Genomic DNA, 20,508 nt, shown 5'->3' on the forward strand with positions numbered 1-20,508 from the left:
GTAGATAGTTAAAAATGGATTCATGGCGATGGGTTTATTGAATTCCGTAGCCTGGAATGTATATTGATGATAATATTCTTGTTCTTGTTAATTACTTGTAGGTAAGTTGCCGGGCTACTCCGTCCTTGGCGACTGGGCGTTCTTCTTTCCTGTTGTATGCCATGGAACCATGATGTGGTGATAAAAGGTTTATATCTTCATTCTGCTGGCTCTGATTTGGCGGTACGGTCGGGAAGTGACGTCGAAGGGGGAGAATATTTCTGATTTCACTTTGGTAAATTGCGCCCGCGGTGCGGCGGCTGTGCCCGAGATCCAATCCAGCACGGGAGTTGACACTATGCCGGACTGAGTAAGTAGTATGGAGTCCAGTATGGTTATCCAGGATGTAAGTGGGGAGGTATGATAGAGGTATGTATGATTTTGGAGTCTGGGTATGGCCAAGAAAACGATTTTAGGCAACAGGTTCAATTGGGTACAATTAAATATTCAATATTCGTATATTGAATCTGGAAAGGGCAATACTGAAGTTATGCCATCTCGTAGTCTGTACTGGAGATATGTATGTATCTCAAACAAACCCAGAATATACATTTCCATCCTCGACATCTCCCACTCCATACAGTAGTAGTAACTCACACAAGTTCGGCCCCATGGAACGTTGTCCTCCGTCAGGCACATCTTCCATCTCAGATCTGAGGTACTGTGCAACCCTTGTTCTCCCCGATGATTGGAGGGGCCCGAGCCAGCCGATCGCTGTGATCCAGTAGCAGTTGCGATTTCAACAGTGAGGGGGGGCGGCTTGTGTGACGGTGGCGGGTTTCCCCACACTACCCATTCCTCAGATCGCGGGTGCATACCAGTTGGCTTCGCCAGTCATAGTATTGCTCGTGGTCGACTAAATACTACATCTGCTTTGATCACGCGAATTGATGTTGTAGAATTAATCTACGAAATAAGATCGAGACCAAGCATGAATACTGTCTGGTAATTCAGATCCATCCTGCTAAATCCATCATTTCTACGATGAACTCGTCTCCTGCGACCTGCTTGCTTGATTGCCTTGATGGGTTTGATAATTTCATTCTTTCCTCATGCACCTGTCGCTACCCCACTCGAGGTCAGATCTGTTCAACCTGAAGGCTCGGGATTCCTCGGGGGGTTGACATCATGCCCTTCTCCTAACGGCGCATTAATAATAAGGCTAGGAAGGGGTCTGAACACCCCTTTCATGCATGTCCGAGGCTGACGAGTCGAGGGCGCTTCGAATACTCAATCGGAGATCGCTGGCTCCATGTGACAACCGCGGTAGGCTTTTCTAGTTGGGGTATTTGAGGGGGATGGCCCCATCTCAACAGTTGCGTATGGAGTTAGTCCGGAGTAATAACTGGAGTGGTTAGGTTTGGTTATAGTTAATTAGTCTGGTAGCCGATAAAGTATAGTCGCGTCGCTTGCCGTGGCCTATTGTTCCCGTTCACCATGGTGCCGGGTCGTCTATTCTTGACCTACATATGACTCCAATATAGTCATGTATGGCTAGCAAGGTAAACAGAAGGAAATAAATCCAGATCGAGAGACCATGTCCGTGTTTGCCTCAAAGCTTTTTTTCCCTCTCAAAAGGAAAGGAGATGTTGCTGTGGATGTGATAACCTCGATTTGACCTGAGGCCTCGTACATAAATTTGTGTGCATGCATAATTATCTGAAAAAGGACTTGTGTTGGAGGATGGATTGAATGAATCCCAAAAGCACGTACAATGATACTGTATGGAAAGTAAGAAAAAAGGAAGAACAGCCGTGCATCTTTGTTATGTACAAACCCGTGACGTTGCAGGACATGTATACACTAGTCTCCCGCCCCATGGACAAGCTCACTACCCTATGAGGAGGGTAGTTCTAGAAGGCTGGAAGCACAGGAGGATACTTAAGAACACAGTGGCACAGCCTCATGTGGGAGGGTTGCTTTTTTGGTAATGAGATTAGGGAGGACAGAGTAGCCTGATCAGGTTGGAGAAGGGGTGTACCTCCCACAGCATACATATACTTGGAGCTTTGGAAGTAGCTATCAGCTTCAATGTTTATTTTCGTATTGCTCTATACAGCATGAAATCTGTATGCTCCTATACCTCTCAGTCTTCACGAGTTGCTTCTCTACGCCGAGTCCCATCAGAATATGTACTACTATTACTTCAAGTACACATTATTTATTATTATTATCATATTCTTCCTATTCTCTGCTCATGCTTTCCCTATTCTCCTCTCTTTTCTTTTCTTTTCCCTCTCCCCCATGCTCATTAAACCCACCTCTCCACTCTACACGCGCCCCCCCTGGGAACCCCACCGGCAAGCCCCAAGATATCCGCCCATCGCAACTAAAGCCAGACTAGCAGTGATAGGTATGATCCCAGCAAAGTCAACTCCACATGCGAAGATCCGCAGTTCGCCTGTACCGTAATTTGCCTCCCAGTAAGACGGGGTCATGACCGATCTCCCAATTTCCCAGTAATTTATTCATCTCCCCTGGTACACTATGACTATGAAGTATGAAGTATGGAGTATGGACTTTGTACTTTGAGTCACAGTACCACTGTTATTGATAGTAGTTAATTGTATGTATTTTGCTAACCCTGCAAAGGTGTTCCTCCCGCCATCTCTTGAACTGGTACCTTTTCCAGGTCCCCACCCTGCTCAAATCAAATCTGTATAGTCGGTACGTACGGAGTACATTACCCTCGATAGTACAGCACCGATCCGCCGCTCATCTCGATCCACTCGATTCCTCCGATGCGCAACGCTCTTTTTTAATTTAGGGAATTTGATAATATTTTATGATTATTTTCATTTGATTATTATTTTTTTAAAGTTCCTGTTGGCGTACCGGGCTTTCCATTCCTTTCCCTTTCCCTCCCCCCCGTTCATTCCAATCTAAGGCCTAAAATGATGTTAGTCTCGATCCCCTTGATTAATATTCTCCTTAGTTTTTTGTCATTCTCTTTTTTAATTGTTTTTTCCATTATTCTATCGGGTTTAGCTCCCATCCTCCCAATACTTCCCCAGTACTGTATTTATTCCCCTCCCTATTACCAATCAGATTAATTTCTGATTTTTCGAGTTGATCATTTTCTTTTCCTTTCTAGCCTGAATATTCTGAATATTACTCTTCCTACTAGTATTACTGTACACTACTGTACACTACAGTAACTGTACGGGATATTCTTGATTCTGCTCTCCCCCATTATTATTTAATCGCATATCGAATTATTCTATCTGGGTATTATTCGATATTATCATAATCATAATTCCTCCGTACGGGTTCCTTTCCACCCCCCCTTCTGGGACCATCAACTCTTCAATATCGATCGCGGGATCGAAATCTTACTTTATTTAACTCTTTACACCTCCATTCCTTTGGCTGGGCTTCTTATTTTATTTTTATTACCCTTTTATCTCGGTCTCTCTCCCTCGTGCGCTTGTCTCATACTTGGATTGACATTCGGCATTCCCTCACCACGCCGTGCCATCCATCTCTTTACTCTCCCCTCTCCTTCCCCTCCTCTCCTCCTCCCACGCGAGGCCGAACCTCGACCCATTTTCACACTCCCCCATCCCTTGCGTTGCGATTCTCCACGATCGATCTTGACGCGAAAAAGGAAAAAAAAGAAAAGCAAAGTTTGACTTTCACGCTGTCATATTCCTTTGGCTCGCTTTTCTATTATTAACGACTTGGATCCGGTGTTGCTCTCACTATCACCTCTCTTCCTCCCCCTCCAAGCTCTCACTCTTCCGCTCAAGGGAATGTTCCTGGACTCCAAACAATCAACACTCCTCTAGTATATACTTGTGTATATACATTAGGACCGGAAATACCTGGAGACGTTGAACACTTTGAACCGTCGAAAAAAGACCGAAACCTTCCTACTCGCCCGATCGCATCGGAGTTCACGCCACCCAATCTCAAAAGATCTTGGGTCGCCTTCGCTTGTCTGTGACGGCATCGCATCTCCGAGTTCGCCGCCACCCGGGGACCCTTTTTTCCCTCTTCCTCCTCTCCCTCAACAGTGGAACGCTCTTCCTGGCGAACATCGGTTGCATGAGAACAGGTCTCATCCCGTTGAATTCATTCGGCCGGATCCCGGATTATATTTAGGGTGTCCCTCAGATCTTCCCTCCTCTCCACCTCTCACTTCCGGGAACAATTTGAAAGTCATCGGACTCTGAGAGATCTTGGGAATCTTGGATACGCGATCGGATCGGTGCCCGCGCTACGATCTCTGGTTGAATGAGGTCTGGATCTCAGTCGTGACGGATCTCCTTCCCTTCCAACCGACTTCGTCTCCCCTCTCAGTCAACATCATACCACACCACCCCTTCTCTACTCCCTTCCTCTCAGAAACGTGATGGGGTCTTTGGAAGCCGCGCCCAGGCACAGGTGAGTCGGACGCCTCTCTTTTCTATCTCCCCTCCTGGAAGCCAGCTGTTCCTGCGCAATCAGTCCAAACCTCAATGCTGAACTCCCTTTCCACCTTTTCACAGAGACCCTTTGCCCGCCATCGGTTTCCTAGGCAAGGACGGTTCGGGGTATAATCCCAAACATCCCATCGCCACCGGTTCACCCACCCCTCTCCTCAGCCCAAACAACATGTACGCCGGACAATCACTACCCTACTCCTACGCGCCGACCACCAGCGCCCCGTCGCAACCAGGCTACATCTCACCGCCAGAGTCGCGCCGAATCCTTGAGGATGATAAAGAGAAACCCAGCGGTCGCCAATCCTTGCCCTCGATACACGAGGCCTTGGGCAACGACAATCATCTCCCGTATCCCGCGCCCACCTCCGCACCACCACCACAACCCGGCCACACCGCACCTCCTCCCTCACATCTCATCGGCCGGTCCGGTGCCGAAGGACCTTCAGGACCTCCCAACCCGTTCTCCAATGGCCCCGCCACGGGTTCATTGATGCGGGAACCGGGCTACCCTGCACACCCAAACCAGATCCAGGCCGATGCCTCGCGCACCAGCCTCGTCTCCATCAACACGCAAGAGTCTCGCAATACGTCGCTGCACTCGAAATCGCCCACGCAAAGCGCGAAGACTGGTTTCACCTCGGTTTCTGGGTCGCAAAATTCCTCCGCCTACGACTATAGCGCGCCGCCTTCTGCGGGCAGTGTCGCCTCGCCCAATGGCTATAGCCATTTCACTCCCAATTACTCTTTCCCTCCTTCACAACAACATCAGCAACCGCCACCACCGCCGGGCGGCCCGTCATACCCTCCGGCGCATTACGATAATCGAGCATACATGGGTGCACCGCGAGTGGAAGAGGTTAAAGGTGGATTTGTGGGCCGTCCAATGCCGGGACAACCCCATTCCGACTCAGTAAAGCGACATCTAGATGTTTACGATGTGGAGACGTCTTTGAATGAGGTATGGTTTTCGTCTCTCTTTTTCTGTCCTTTTTGTTTATATGCTCGTCGGGGCTCTATTTCCACCTGGCAGCGGTGTGACTGGCAATCTTTTTTTGACATTCCTCGTGCGCGGGTGGGGAAACTCTGATTTGCATGGGAAATTACGATCTGTTGATTTGCGCTGTTGGGATTGGCGGTGCCAGAATTCGGGGTGCGGAATTTGTGGGCTGACATATGCTTCTTTGGGAACAGATCTCCGAGCTCAGCACGCGAACGTTGGACTTTTCAAGACACTACGCTGCGTTGGCTCACCAGACGCAACGGTCTGGACCCGTTTTGGGGTCTCTACCCACCTTGAACGAGGTGGAGGATATACTCCATCTGCAACGCCGAAACCAAGATGCTCTGATCCGGATACGGACGGCCGTGGTGAACCAGGAACAAGCATTGGCGGAGCAAATGGCGCAGCGCAAGGCGTTTAAGCCTGGGGAAGATGAGCACATGGCCATGTACCAAGAGGAGTTCAAGGGTGCCGGTGGATTTGCCGGGCCTGACTCGAAGAAACGGCGTGGAGTAAGTTTCCCTGAATCCCCTTGTCTCTCTGTTTCTCTCCTTGTCAATTTCCTCTTTACCCGTTTATCCCCATTCTACTCCCCATCTGACGCCATGGTTGACACCTGCCAACCGGATTGTCTCAATTGCTCTTGACCCACCGACCATTGCTCAATTATGGATGGCTAACCAGACTTCTTCTACGTTCTTACAGAAGGCGGCCCCTCCTGGTCGTTGCCACAGCTGTAACCGAGCCGAAACACCAGAATGGCGTCGGGGTCCAGATGGTGCCCGAACGCTGTGTAACGCGTGCGGACTGCACTATGCCAAGTTGACCCGCAAGATGGGTGCTAACAAAGCGGCGACCCTGGGTTCGAACCTGAAGCCCAAGACGGTTCTCGACTCCGCATCTCCAACCAGTCATTAAGCTTGCTTTTTTTTCTCATGTGGCGTTGGAAAAGGGCGGGAAATAGAAACGGGGGGCAAAAAGGAGTTCAGTGTTTGACCCATTTATCCTTGTTATATTCTTTTTTTTCTTCTGCCCTTTCTTTTCTGTCTGCTTTTGATTCTGTTTCACCTATATCTTGCTGTTCTAATTTCCTTGTTCATCGGTTTCTCTTTTCCGGGGACTTAAAGTGTGGGCTTTTGCCCTTCTCCCCTTGACGGCATATCTTGTTGTTTTTGACTCGTTCTTGGGTCCCATTGGGATGGGACCTGAGTATCGTCCTTCCCAATCGGTTTACCGTTACATAATACCCTCGCAGCGTTGGGAGCCCGGCTTCAAAGCATAGACCTTCCTTTTGATATCGGATTTCTCGAGGTTTTCCTGTTCAAGACTGTTTCTCTCTCCTTTCTCTCTACGGCTCCTCCCTGGTTTTCTGGCTTCTGGTTTCTGATTTCGATTTTGGGTTCTGATTCTGGATTATACCCTGCATTTGACCTACTGTGTCCAACGAGCCTTTCTTTTTTCCTGTTTTTCTCTTATTTGTGTGTCCATGTGTGTCTACCCCTGGACGTGTCTCTGAGGATGTTAGCTCTTTCTCCCTCTCTGTGATGTGTGTACGATCTTGGCTCTTTATAGCATCTCTACGGACTCTATTGGATGAAATTTTGCTTTTTAACTCTTAATTCCTATCAATTATCGGCCGTAAGTAAATCGTCTAGCCCTACATTTTCTTCTTTTGCATGCTACGCGTGCCCATTGCATTGGAAAGTACTTGCGTGTGCCACTCGCTCTGACACTGACATTTTGGATCTACACGGAACGATGCTGCTTTTTTCTTACTTTCCTTATTCTTATTTTCATTTTCATTTTCCCCATAGTAAGTCTGTACAGTAGTGTACTTCTGCAAGATCGCCCCCATCGAGATACCTGAAAAAGTCAATCTTCGATCTAAATCCAAATTAAACACGTCAACCGCCGCCATTCTCCTCACTACCATACAACTCATCATGGCGGTGCTGTAAGGCGACTTTGTCGTTGCGTTGCCACTCGTACTGTTCCAAAGCGTTCATTCGGATATGTACCTAGCTCGGCTGTGTTCTAAGCTTCTACCCGCCGGCCGAGAACGATGAAGTCACCGATCCCAGAGTTGCGGCAAAGCCGAGCCTTCAGTGTTTGGTTCACCCGGCGTGGCATGTCGGAACCGACCGTGGAATCCTTGGAATCTACTGGTTCCTGCTAGTAGATACTATTGTTTCGTCCGAGGTTCCGAGTGTTTACCATTTCCGTCGTTGTAAGTGTGGTTGTTTCGCTAGGGATATACTAAGGTGGTAGGTAAGTCGCGTGCCAAGCATTGAATACAGAGATTGTAGTGTGTAAATGCATGGAGGCGAAGAAGAGTTTTTTACTGATTTCAGATTTTATCCTGGTTCTGATTTGTCTGGGGAGTTTTTGACCCTTGTTTCTCTAGCCAAAACGTGGCGAGCGGCGAGCGGCGATAATGCCAAGGGCTAGGTTCTTATGTGGTTATTGTATGGATGGGGTCCATAGGGTGATCCGTAGGTCCATGGACATTGACTCCGAATTTGAACGGTGTAGGTCTTGTACGGCCCTGCAGAAGAGAGTTAGAGGCGTGAACTGCTGTTGCAACTATTGGATCTGGCATTTCTAGCGATCTGGGAAATCGAGGCAGATCCGTCCGAATTTTCACTTGATCGAGCGATCGTATGCAATATTACCATTGTGGTGTGTAGATCATGCATCTCATTGATGAAGGCATAGCCGCGAATGGACTTGGCATATGAAATGGAAACCCTATGTCTGTGTTGGCTTATTTAGGGCGGGGATGGATCATCATGATCTTCTTTGTACATACATTCGCGCTGCTGCTCCTCCGTACTCTTTACTTACAAATGTACAATATTATTGACTAGTGGAAGCACTGCAAGCAAGTATCCAATTAGGCGAACTCACTGACTCAACAGGCCATGACCGACAAATTTCAGACTCAAGGCAACGGACCGAGGCTGCGAATGTGTTGTCCATCGCATCTGCACCTCCCGTCCCCCTCAATCATGAATTTCAAATTGTGAACGTCAAATTATTAACCACCATATTCTGCACCTTCCAAAATCTTCCATCTCAAATACTCAAATACTTCCCCCGACACCATCCCCACCTCGAACCCGCCACCGCTAAGCCCACCAGGCGGGAAAAAGGAAACAGTCGCAAATCATTCGATAAGTTTACGGTGCGGCGTGTTGCCGCGTTGCGCGTGTCAGAATTTGTCACGGTCCGCGGTGTCGGGACCGTCAGTAGCTGTTTTTTATGGGGCGATCGATTTGTTACTCTTGATCTGGAATGTGGTGATTTTGAATCGTGAGGGGATGTGTATTGAAGATTGACAGGTTGGTTCGTGGGGTGTTTGAGTATATACAGTACATATGTAAGGAACCCATGTTTCCGAGGGTCGGTGGAGTCGATCGTTGCAGAGTGGTGGGTGGTTTTATTCAGACATCTAGCCTTGTGAATTGTGAATACCAACTCTCGTGTCAGTCTTTCAGTAAATCATGTGTATACTAATTGCTGACGATTCTCTGCACGATGTACTGAATATGGCAGGACGGTCTAAGAGCTGAAGATGGATGGGGACTGAACGCTAACTGAATCTCCCATTGAAAAACGAAGTCTATACAAACTGTATCGAGTTAGTCAATTGCTACTCCGGACTCATAGACCCCGATCGGGCGGAAATTTTGGAACAGTGAGACTGAACCCGGCGATCGGGGAAATTAGTAAAGGTGGAAGTTTCTGAAAATCGGAAAACACGGTGAAGCAAGTCTAAGTGGATAGTAGTTCGAAGATTCGGGGGGCCAAGGCTGACACTAGCAGGGATGTGCGGTATCGATCGAGATCTTTAGATCGTGTGAGGTCGAGTATTTGAAATTGTGAACGCACGTCAGCAATGCCCATTTCGTAGCACGCATGATGGGCATATCATTATTTTGGCCTTTGTCCGAGAGCGACTCGGTGGGGACAGCGAGGATTTGGGTACAGAATGTATTGGGTCTTTTTAGGTTAATTGATTTCTTTCTTTCGCCTTGATGTTACTTGGAGAATCTACGGGGCTTAGAAGTATAGGATATTGTTGTGGAGATGATAATCAAGAGTCAGATTTAAACATGTGTGCGGGCATCTTACGGAATTGTAGTACATACTGCATACATACTCAAATCATGAGTATGGAGTACGGCGGCGAACTCGAGGTATACTTATCGAGCATGAGCTACTTCATCAGTGGCAAGGCTAGACAAAGTTTGTAAATCTCCTCCACAGTATATGTATGCAGACCCATACTGCTATCGAATACACGCTAAACTATCCCAACAAGTGTCGACTAACTGGATTTGATAGAAGTTTCCGGGACGGGGTTGTTGAAGTTGTTGTTGTGTGCTGGCAATGGTGATCCCTGTGGAGATCGTCAGATCGCAGTCGGTCATGTCTTGACGATACATCGTACATACGAACCAAAATCAGATACACAACCGGGTCTTCCCAGATGTGGGACAGAGTATATAATTTTGGATTTTAGCATCAGATTATCAGGCTTGTACGCATCTTTCTGGCCTGATCTGTATTATCTTTTTTAGCATAGCGGAAATTTCCCTTCATCGTTTCAGATTATCTACTCCATCTCCATCCCGTCATGATTCAGATCATGACTGAGATTTTGTTTCGGACCAAGATGGCCTCGAAATTCAGCCAAAACAATCCCTGACTCTTCAACCCATCGCACCCACAGCACGATGAACCTTACAACCCTTCAATCCCCGGCATGCGAACTACATCCTTGCTTAGCGCCGCATACCTTATATCCACGAGGACGGTACACTAGGTTACTTAGGTTACTAATCTATGAACTATATCGCACTAGTCGCTCAATTAAAGAGACAAAACACAACCAAGAGAAAGCAAGGATTACAAAGAAGCAAATTGCCCACACTCTTATTTGAATCAAAGCCTGAGAAAAAAGAAACAAATCGGTGTCAGGCCAGATGGCAGCACTGCATCGCCGTCCCGAGATCCGGCCCACGCCCCGATCGCGATCCAGGCGTCGTGCATGACACGCAACCACCTGCCGGGGGAGATATTTGAGATATGATTTCAGATTGTGGACACTGTTGGCTGTAATGTCAAGATCACCGCCCCGCGAACGCCGGTGAACTCCGTCCCCTCGTGTACTCCGTCCGTCATCCCTTGAGTGGGGGAGGTGATAGTTTGGGGAAGGGGGAGCTTGGTCGCAAGCCGCAGTGGCAAATTGATTGGAAATATGTCAGATCGGGAATAAACGAACTGTACAAGTCTATACTACGAAATATAAACTATGCCTATTTGATGAGACTGGCTTCTTATAGACTTTACACTTTGATACTATGTATGTATGTATTTCCCTGGCCGCGCACATCAACGGCTGCAGATGCTAGCTAAAACAATTAAAAGACATGGGCTCTCGAGTTTCTCGTTCTCATATCGCTGTCAAAATAAACACAGTTGCCGAGCTTGTGTACCCCGTACAAGTGATTATTTAAGAAGAGTCGTTTGGTCTCCACATGTCTTAGTATTCAACAAACAATGGGGTCAAATTGCTTCATTATTACTGTAAGCAGTAGCCTGATAAGGGAAAAGAAGACGCAAGAGCGGTATGTACGGAATACTTCCAAGTGCATCGTCGCTGGCGATCCATTCTTAGTCTTAGCTAACCTTCTGGTAGAATTGCCAATTTCATTTCAATTATAAAGTGTACACATACATAGTGATTCTTCAAGGCAAGAGTGAGATACAAACTGGTTTTGTCTCTTGGATCAATGCTGGACCTAATCGGGCGCTCGAGCATCCCCCCAAACCCAATCTGCGATACGATCGACCTAAGATCGCGCTCCCACTATCGAAGTCCGTTCCAAGGGTTCTTCTTTCCTCCCCAGTTCGTCCTCCTATCTCCTGGGACCAAGCTAGTGACTTTGTGAAGCCGCTCTGTCGGGTCAGGCCAGTGATGGGGGTGGAGTTTTTTTTCTTTGTCCCGTATTTTTGGGGACCTCCACCGCGGGCTGTTAGTCGTTGATTCTACAAGGATGTTCCCTGGTCGGCACCAGTCGATCAGATTCAAGGTGGTCACCGAAAATGTCGGTCAGAACTCAAGCATGAGACTAGTTATGATACAGTAACGTAACCTGCCTTTCTTGAGAAAACGGCTTAACGCTAAATGACAATCTTTGACGAACGTGACGATTATAAGCCTATTTGTCTTCTCTCCTGGCAGGTGACACAAAGACGGGCCCCGTTGTTCAACCTTCTCGTCGCCTAGTTTGACCTCAAAACTTGCCGCTCTGCCCGGCTTTTCATCGCATTTGACCCGCTATTTCAAGGTCAGCATCATCATCGTGGAGATTGCAAGGGCTTTAAATCGGTAGATCTGAATTTTACCGGGCTCTCGGGCCTCCCGCTTTTCCGTTCTGGGCCCGATCGTGACGGTTTGGTGTGGCTGTGGAGCCTGCGCTTGGACTTCACTGGGGCTTCTTAAGTTCTTCTAGCCTTCTTTGCGTCTTTCGCGGGTTCGGGGGTTGCTTAATTTGGATGCACTATTGATTATACGAACCGGTAGATGGAGTCTGTGTTTAATTAGGCACGGGCTACGGAGTACGGACGAGTGAGTACTTACTTCGTAACCATGTAGATGCTCCGTATTTCGCAGGAGACTAGCTCTCATTTCCTTTGATAAATAGCGTTGGTCCCTTAATAATAGATCATTTCTCGTCCCCGGATCTACCCGGAAGGAAAATGCATACCGAGGCCGAGACAAGGCATTCAGTTGCCTGAATGCCTTCTAGCAGGGGTCCTTCTGATTGTTTGGGGCTATTATGCTGTCCCATTCTGCTCCGTGCACTCCTATACTTCATGATATCAAATCCCCCCCCCCCCCCCCTCGATCCCTCGATCTCCTACGTACCTGCACCACAAATTAATGGGTTAGCAGTGTACGCGGGGCACACAGAAACCGGGGATAAAATAACCAGTCGCAGCTTACAGGCTCGCTGATTCTGAGTTCCGATTGCTCCATCACGGCCGATCTCACTGGTCGTTCCCGAGCATGCTGGTCACTAGCGGCGGCTGAGGTCCGTGGGTCACCACTCACCACCCGCGGACACAGACGCTGTTGGAGAATTGGGCGAAAGTCTATCTGGCGGCCTGGGATCGCGGGGCCAATCGAGAATTGAACTCACTAGTGGCGCCAGGCGTGGAGCTCGAATCGATGTCCCGAACTGCTGGGTCGACTATTGATTTTGGCTGTTATTATTAACATATTATTAACATTCTGCGAGGTTTCCTTTCACGGATCGAGTGAATCACAGAAGAGGAGCTAGCAGGGATAGGGGTTGGGGGCCATGCCAGATCGGTTCGTGTGCTATTGCTGCGTTGGATACCTGTATGTATACGGAGTACTGTAGTAATAGACTTGCTTGATACAATATTACGGGAACCGAATAATCGCGTGTGCCGCTAAAGTGGATCAAAGTTCCACGCCGAGTCATTCTTATTTCTATTTCCTTCTGTTTACGGTAGATGATGTGGTGGAGCCTATAGTAGTACAGTTACTACGAGAAAGACTACTGTAGGATGGGCAATAGTCTCACCAGTTGATGCTAGGGATGAGAATACGCTGCTACTGCAGGACGGAGCAGTAGTCCTCGGAGATCGAGCGCCTCCTGCAGCTGTCCGACACTGTATCCTACTTGCAGATTGAGGTTTACAGATCGCCCTTACCCATGGCATGCATTGTGCATGGGACCCCCTCAATCCTCTGCTGTGCGATCTTCGACCGTCGAATCTTGTCGCTCATCACTGCATCGTAAGGCCTACACTTGCATGTCGTGGCACGGTAGGAATGAATCACAACAAAGCATCACAATTAGGCTTGGATCTTCGCAGCGCATGAACAGATATGCACTGTAGGGGGGATCTTTACTTTTTTCAGGGCCCCGCTAGGCTGATGTGGGATCTTACAGTAGATCGGCTGCGCAGACAACCCACGCGCAGGATGCAGCATCTCGCATGGCGGTGTGTTTCTTTTTCTCCTTTTTTGTAATCTTTACATCAGACAAAAAAGTTCCGTGAACCTTACAGAGTATGGCCATTTTGTCAATGTTTGTTTTTTCTTTCTCCCCCCTGCGCCTTGGGTTCGTGTCAAGGTTCAAGGCTACCAGATGGTCCGATCGTAGCGGGTTGGGCCGCGTCACTAGTTCAAACTTCACCGAGTATCCATCATAAAGGAGGAATGTCACTGGAAGGGTTTCTCTTCCTGCGACTTGGCCTGTCGGCCAAAGCCGTGACTGGAGATAGGGTTTCATCCACAATGGAAACGAGCTGCAGCCCAGTAAATAGTTCGTCCTGTGTAGCATTCCCCGATACTACAGTGTTGGTCGGAAATCGGACCGAGAGGTCCACACCATACGACAACCGATTCTGATTTTTGACGCGCTGGAAGAAAACTCCGGGAGACTATTTTCACTAGTGATTGGTCGGAAACCCATAGCGGATAGCTTTTGTTCATATGTGCTGATCTTGATGCGGCTCGTCGTTGAGTTTAGCGGATATAGCGTGCTCGAAATATGGTTCTTTTGATATTTTTGGCCCTCTCTAACTGTGGTTGGAATTGGACCACTCTCAGTAAAATAAATTGTAGACTTTGTTTGTGAATCGTATCGTCCCAACAATTACCATAGCGGTGTACCGTGTACGGAGTACTGTATGTCCAATTGGGAATGGTCAATGGAGCTCTGTCGACCCGAGAGACATTATGGAATTTCTGGATCCATTTAAATCACTGACTTGCTTACGCTGGAAAAAGGGGTCTTACGCATCCCCACACGCGATCTGGATCGGCATCGGGTTACCGATCCGTTCTGCATTGCACCAAATAGGCAAATAGTCCATTTATGTGTAGGTAGCTCGGTGGGACTGAATTTTGGTTAGAGTACAGTACTCTATTGTTAGCTATTCTGCGGAGAGCGAACTGGAATAAGTAAGAGCCTTGTCTTGGCCTTCCATTTCAAATCTGTTTATGCATTAGCGACATGAACTATTGTTTTGCCGATATCACACCCTGACTAAGCCCACGGTGATGGTTCGGCATCATCGGATGCGACGGAACCACCCGGCCAGATCTATCGACGAATGGACCAATAGCGATATAAGGTGATGTCTCGGCGGAGCTTAGATCGGTCCGGCCGAGCTTGAAATCCCTGATCGTGCACGTGGAGTGGTTTTAATCTAGTTGGGTTTACGGAGTACTCGCCATTGTGGTTGAAGTTGTCGTAGCTATGATATAATATAGCCGAGAGTACCGTGAGACACGTCCATTTAATCCACTTGAGTCTTTGCTAGTAACAGGGCTTGTTCTTCGCACGATACTGCCGTGGCGTCACCGGTACAAGACATGGCGTAACCATTGATATAACATACCGAGAACAAGTATGAGATTGCGCGGATGAAGATACTACGACAGCTATATACAACGCAGTACAACACAGATTCATAAGACTGACCTCCTGTACCACCTTATACAGACTAACTAGACCTCTTGTGAACTTCATCTACCGCCAAACTGCCTTCGCAATCGCATTGATATAGTCAATCCCTTCTTTGCGCCAGGTATCAGCCTCCATATAACTGGTGGTATTGGCACTGAAAAGCAGATCAACAGGCTTATCCTTTCCATAAGCCTGCCAATGGATCGACTTATTCATCACGCCGGAATTTGGATTCAAGTCGTGAATGAACGAAGCCCACATACTCGTCATCATAATACTAAGATCGATATACGACTGTGGCACACCCGCAAAAGGCTTTCCGTAGTGGTAACCTAGTCCAGCAATATTGTGGAATACGAAAGCGACTTCCTCGAAATGGGTTGCTCCCACAATGAGCGGGACATCGGCAGAGTGCACGTCGAATCGGTAACAGTACGCTGGTGTTGAGGTTTCGGCCCATGCCTCGCATTGTCGGCGCCGATTCGCATGCATGTAGAAGTCACCCGCAAAGGCACTGGTTCGTCGCCATTCATAGCCCATTGAGGGTACACGCTGGTCACCAAGGAATGCTGGAATACCCTGTGATGGGTCGTCGGGGTATAGTTCCAAGATGCGCTTGGCAATGGGTGGTGGTAATTGCTTACCCAATGAGCCATCTGAGCTGAGGTTAGCTATGAACCTTAGCAGGAGTTGAATTTAATCAGCCTACCAGTGAGGTACTCATACCACTGCTCGGTGGTATTGATACCCTTGGGCCCGAATGCAGTTCCCTCATCCATGTTCGTTCCCGATATAATAGGAATTTTGACAAATTCGTGATTGTTCAACTGCACACTACCATAGGTTCGTAAGAAATCCCCATCAACCACAGGCGAGAAGTCGTACGCCGAGGAGCCATCAGTGCCGTTCAAAACCGAGTTGAGGGTTTCGAAAGGAACCTCTCGCAAGCATTGTAGAGAGTCCACTGCATTGGAGCAGTTGACACTAGCAGCCAGGGTATCATAAGACGACTGGTACGTCGTAAAGTTACCGGTACTGGCTGAAATAGATCCTCCAGACTCCATAATACCAGCTCTGAACAGTTTGTCATCTCGGCCTCCATATGCTGTCAATTGATAGCCCACTGACATGCCACCGGCCGACTCGCCCCAGATTGTGACCTTGGTCGGATCCCCACCAAAGGCAGCGATATTCTCCTGGATCCAGTGGAGGGCCAATCTTTGATCTCGCAGGCCGAGATTGGTGTTACCGCTGCCGGACACTTCACTCGAGCTGATGAATCCCCAGGCAGAGAGTCTGTAGTTAAGGGTGACGGCAATGAATGGTTTACCTAAGCGTCATTTCAAGTTAGACTTGAGGAAGCGAGATGAAGAGAAAGCTTCGTGCGTGTATAATTACCAATCTTGTAAGAGTTTGCAACAATAGCAGACATGTTGTACCGCTCATCTCTCCCAGATCCCTCAAAGAAGCCACCACCATGAATCCAGACTCCTACCGGGAGCTTGGAGTTTCCCTTGACGGAGGAGTCTCGGATGACGTTCAGGGTTAGACAGGCTTCGGACTGGGGGTACCAAATAGAGTCGGTCTATCGTAGAGTCAGAAACTGTAGTGACAGGGATAGGAACCACTTGTTTACCCCGTATCCAACGCAGATATCAGAATACTCTTTTGCGTCGCGTGCTCCACTCCAACTTTCATTCAATGATTGTGGCACGGTGAAACGAAGGTTTCCCACAGGTGGCTGCGCATAGGGCATACCAAGGAAGAAATCTTGGCCATAAGTTGTACTATGCACGCCTGTATAAGTTCCATTGCGAACATCAACAGTTGGAGCGGTTTTTGCGCTAGGAGCTGCATGGGCTACTGCCCACACAGCGAGAAAGCCAGTCGCAAGAGCGAACATAGTAGAAAGACTCCCCTGGCAATGAGCTTACCGCGGAATTTGCACACAAAACGACCATCTTCTCCGGTTCTAGGGGTCTCATTTATAGACTATCTGAGAACAATCCAGGGATATACATCATGCGGGGAAGGCAACGGGCCCCACACCCAACTTGTTCATGATCAGCGCTCGCTTCACGGAAGAGAGAGGCTAGTCGGTCAAATTTTGGCTCCGAGCACGGCCAGGATATGCCGTGAAGGACTGCCGTGATGTTTCTCGAAGGTATTAAGCTTCGACTTGCGGGAATGGCGGCATCTCTTTAGGTCCGGTGTCCGAGGAAGTATAGAAGAAGAGACATTACTTCTGCAGGTAAGGTGGGCTGGGCCTGCCCAAAGCGCACGCAACTACCTGCTTGCGGGCTGTAGATGCGGAGAATTAATCTGGAAGCCGCTTTAAATTAGCGGATGAATGCCCGGATTGGTGATCGGCTGGTAATCCTACTGGTTATAAAGTTAGTGGAAGACCGAGGTTTATCCGGAGAGGGGGTTTCTGGCTTCATTATTGTGTTCGCCGAGGTAAGATTGTAGCGGGTTTAGAAATTGATGAGAGTAAGCTTTCACCTTAGCGGTGGTGATGAAGTCAAAGTGTGGACGTCTATTCAATGAAGATTCGAGGATGGTGTGCTGGTGGTCGATGAATCCTGGGGATCCCGCATATCCGGGATGATCGATTATTCGGGGAATTAGCGGACAGGGAATCTTGCAGGGAACAATAACGAGTCTTCGTTTGTGGGGTAAGTAAATGGCTGCGGGGTTTTTGCTCGGTAGCATAGGGATAGAATGGATTATAAATTAATGAGACTTTTGCACACACCAGGCGTGTTGGATGCACTTATTCGGCCATCTGTAGGCTTGTGTTAGATCGCAACCACAGTGACCAGGGCAACAGTAACTGAGAGCTGGAGTCTATAAACCGTCAAAAACATTTGACTACCGCCTGGATGAGTTGGAAGTTTCCGTGTTTGAATTTATTGGGTCCAGTATAGATAGACCAGCGTTCGCAATTTCCCGTTCCCTTCTTGATTGACACATTGATGGATTTATAATGGTGGTAGCAAGTCTCTCGCAGACTAAGAGAAGCAAGATGACTTCTTTTATACATCACACCTTCTCTATCTGTTATCCAATTGGCATTTTGCTTCTCTCCATTTATTGTCGATCTCTCGGACAATATGGGACTGTCAGACTAAAACTCATACTACTGAAGCTTACAATAGCACAAGCACATTGCTTTCAAGAATGTAGGAGGTCAGAAGGGAACTGCCTCTCAGCCTCTCAGGCAAACTTCCCTCTATTTATGGTGAACCGAGAACACGAGAGCTGACCATGTCGTCCGTATAACGGTCGCACCACCTATCGCGTGGCGTCAATCATGATTTCAGCCCTTCCTTGGCCAATCTGGTTGGATCTGGGCATTTGAGGGGGGGGGGGGCGCTGGGTCGAGTGGTTCTGAGACCCCCGTTGGAATAAACGTTAAGCTTACTCGACCAATCCCCACGTCAATGATACGAGCAGATTCCCGCATCATACTGTAAGTTTGGACAGGCATCTGCAATGCTTTGAGGAATGATCTGCAAAGGAGCGAACAAGAGAAAATTGGGATAGTCTTGAAATATGTATGAGAAGAGATCCTCGTTCGATTCGATGAATCGACTTGATAACCTGGACGAGTGAGTATATCCCAAGTCTCTGCTACAGCAAAGAGATCGCTATCAAATCAACTGGAAAGCCATCGCAGCCACCAAGGAATCAGGCTTCATCCGCCCGCCCAAGTGAGCAACATACCGCGAACCCTGCAGGATAAAGTTGCACATCATTTACCCGAAGCAGTAAGGATCAGACATAAGAATGAGCCCTACCATCCAGTTGGAACATGGTGATGTTCAGCCTCGGAGCGCAAGATGCATTAAGAATACGAGGTCTGAGTCCTTTTCATGCACGCTCCCTCCACCATTGCCCCCTTACACTTGTTTGCAGATACATAAAGACAGCCTGGCGGACGCCTACAACGCTAACCTTGGTCATAGCTTAATTCAACCTTTAATTCCAAGTCCATCACCCACATTGATTGCCAGATGGACTTAACACTGATCTTTCTAGCGCTACATGTCCTATCCGTGTTGCCATCTGCGTATGCATGGACGTTCGTTTGGCGCAATGCATCAGACAACGCATTCGTGGAACATGACCAGCAGCCCATGTCATGTAAACAGATAAACAATGCACAAGGAGAACTCTTCGAGTGGGACTCTGAAGATGGGCCTTTCGCCATCTCTCTCTATGCGAACACAGACTGTTCCGGTTCGCCGGGGGGCTACGCAACACACATCTTCAACAAGAACGCCAGCAAGCCGATACTTTCATTCAAAGTCGATTCCACCGCTACAACGACGACCTCTGCTTCTTCAACAAGTACCACGTCAATATCTAGTCCCACCACTTCGAGCACTGCCCAAACCCCGACAGCCCCTGCTGCAACTGCGTCACCCTCCTCGTCTCCTTCTTCGTCCGGGGATGCATTATCTGGTGGAGCCATCGCAGGCATTGTGATCGGGGCAGTCGCCGGAGTTGCGATAACTGGAGGTCTTTTATTCTTCATGGGTCGGGCAAAGCGCCAAAAAGTAAACCCTGATACCGGCCCAAGTATGGCTTACACCGACCCCTCGTTCAGGTCCCCATCGTCGTACACTTCACCTTCCTCGCTGGGTCCTGGATTAGCTGCTCTGGAGGCACAAAAGCCACCACAAGCTCGTGCTGCACCAGGTTCAGGTACGGGTCCTGTTCGGGTGGTCGAGCTTCAGGGTGATACCACGGCGGCTGAGTTGAGCAATGCTCATGTGGTGAATGAATTGGAAAGCCCTGTCATGACTAAGTCCCCACTGAAACGAGGATGGGATTGAGAATACATAAGACAGATGGGATAGAGTTATAGGTCTGTGGGATGATTTTACGAGATTATGTCTTAGCTGTTTATGTATTATGTATTGCTCTAGCCAAACGACGAGTCCAAATGTTTAGCAGCGACTGTTCTTGTGATAAGGATCAAAACAACAATGGAGAAAGCTAACCGGCCCCTTACAAATATTTTATACTTTAGGACCCTCCCTCCGAGAGGGTCCGCCAGCTCAATGATATCGCTAATTTGCATACTAAACGGCCGATTTCAAACCGACGAGATCAGCCACAGATAAGCATTTTAGTAGTTAATTAGTAGCTTAAACCCATAGGGAGACTTAGTGCTATGATAGACTGATATAAAATTTCTATAATTCTAGTTCCTCATTATCATACTTTTTGCTCTATGTATAGGCATTTACGTCATGATAATGAAACAGACTGTAGAGGTCGCATACCCTCTAGAATTATAAAGTAACACTATTATTTAAGATTAGCTATTCTAGTATGAGATCTAAAAGAAAAACTTGAATAAGGCCTTATTGGTGACTAGTGAATCTAGTAAAAAGAGAGGGTGTTTAGTATGTAAATTGGCGATATCATTGAGGTGGGTAATATCGTTGAGGTAGCGGATCCTCGCGGAGCGAGGGTCTGTAAAATATGAAATATTTGTGAAAGGCCGGCTACT

The 20,508-nt window shown here is 48.0% G+C and overlaps 3 protein-coding genes across 3 annotated transcripts; 2 read left to right on the forward strand and 1 right to left on the reverse strand.

Annotated features, from left to right (window-relative positions):
• Positions 1 to 4,393: 4,393 nt before the first annotated feature.
• nsdD (GATA-type sexual development transcription factor NsdD) lies at positions 4,394 to 6,384 on the forward strand (the record flags this gene model as incomplete). Its single annotated transcript, XM_057155565.1, has 4 exons — positions 4,394 to 4,425; positions 4,530 to 5,424; positions 5,658 to 5,978; positions 6,172 to 6,384. 4 exons carry the CDS (start codon positions 4,394 to 4,396, stop codon positions 6,382 to 6,384), a joined length of 1,461 nt encoding a protein of 486 aa, XP_057006695.1.
• Positions 6,385 to 15,047: 8,663 nt separating this feature from the next.
• On the reverse strand, positions 15,048 to 16,887 carry N7473_009627 (uncharacterized protein; the record flags this gene model as incomplete). Its single annotated transcript, XM_057155566.1, has 4 exons — positions 15,048 to 15,640; positions 15,694 to 16,314; positions 16,383 to 16,569; positions 16,621 to 16,887. 4 exons carry the CDS (start codon positions 16,885 to 16,887, stop codon positions 15,048 to 15,050), a joined length of 1,668 nt encoding a protein of 555 aa, XP_057006696.1.
• A 2,113-nt stretch (positions 16,888 to 19,000) lies between these two features.
• Positions 19,001 to 19,825, forward strand: N7473_009628 (EGFR-like transmembrane domain-containing protein; the record flags this gene model as incomplete). Its single annotated transcript, XM_057155567.1, has 1 exon — positions 19,001 to 19,825. The coding sequence occupies one exon, from the start codon at positions 19,001 to 19,003 to the stop codon at positions 19,823 to 19,825; it is 825 nt and encodes a 274-aa protein (XP_057006697.1).
• Between the last annotated feature and the right edge of the window lie 683 nt (positions 19,826 to 20,508).

This window comes from Penicillium subrubescens, assembly GCF_028828155.1.
Source record: "Penicillium subrubescens strain IBT 31985 chromosome Unknown utg000006l_segment0_segment0, whole genome shotgun sequence".
Classification (NCBI taxonomy): Eukaryota; Fungi; Ascomycota; class Eurotiomycetes; order Eurotiales; family Aspergillaceae; genus Penicillium; species Penicillium subrubescens.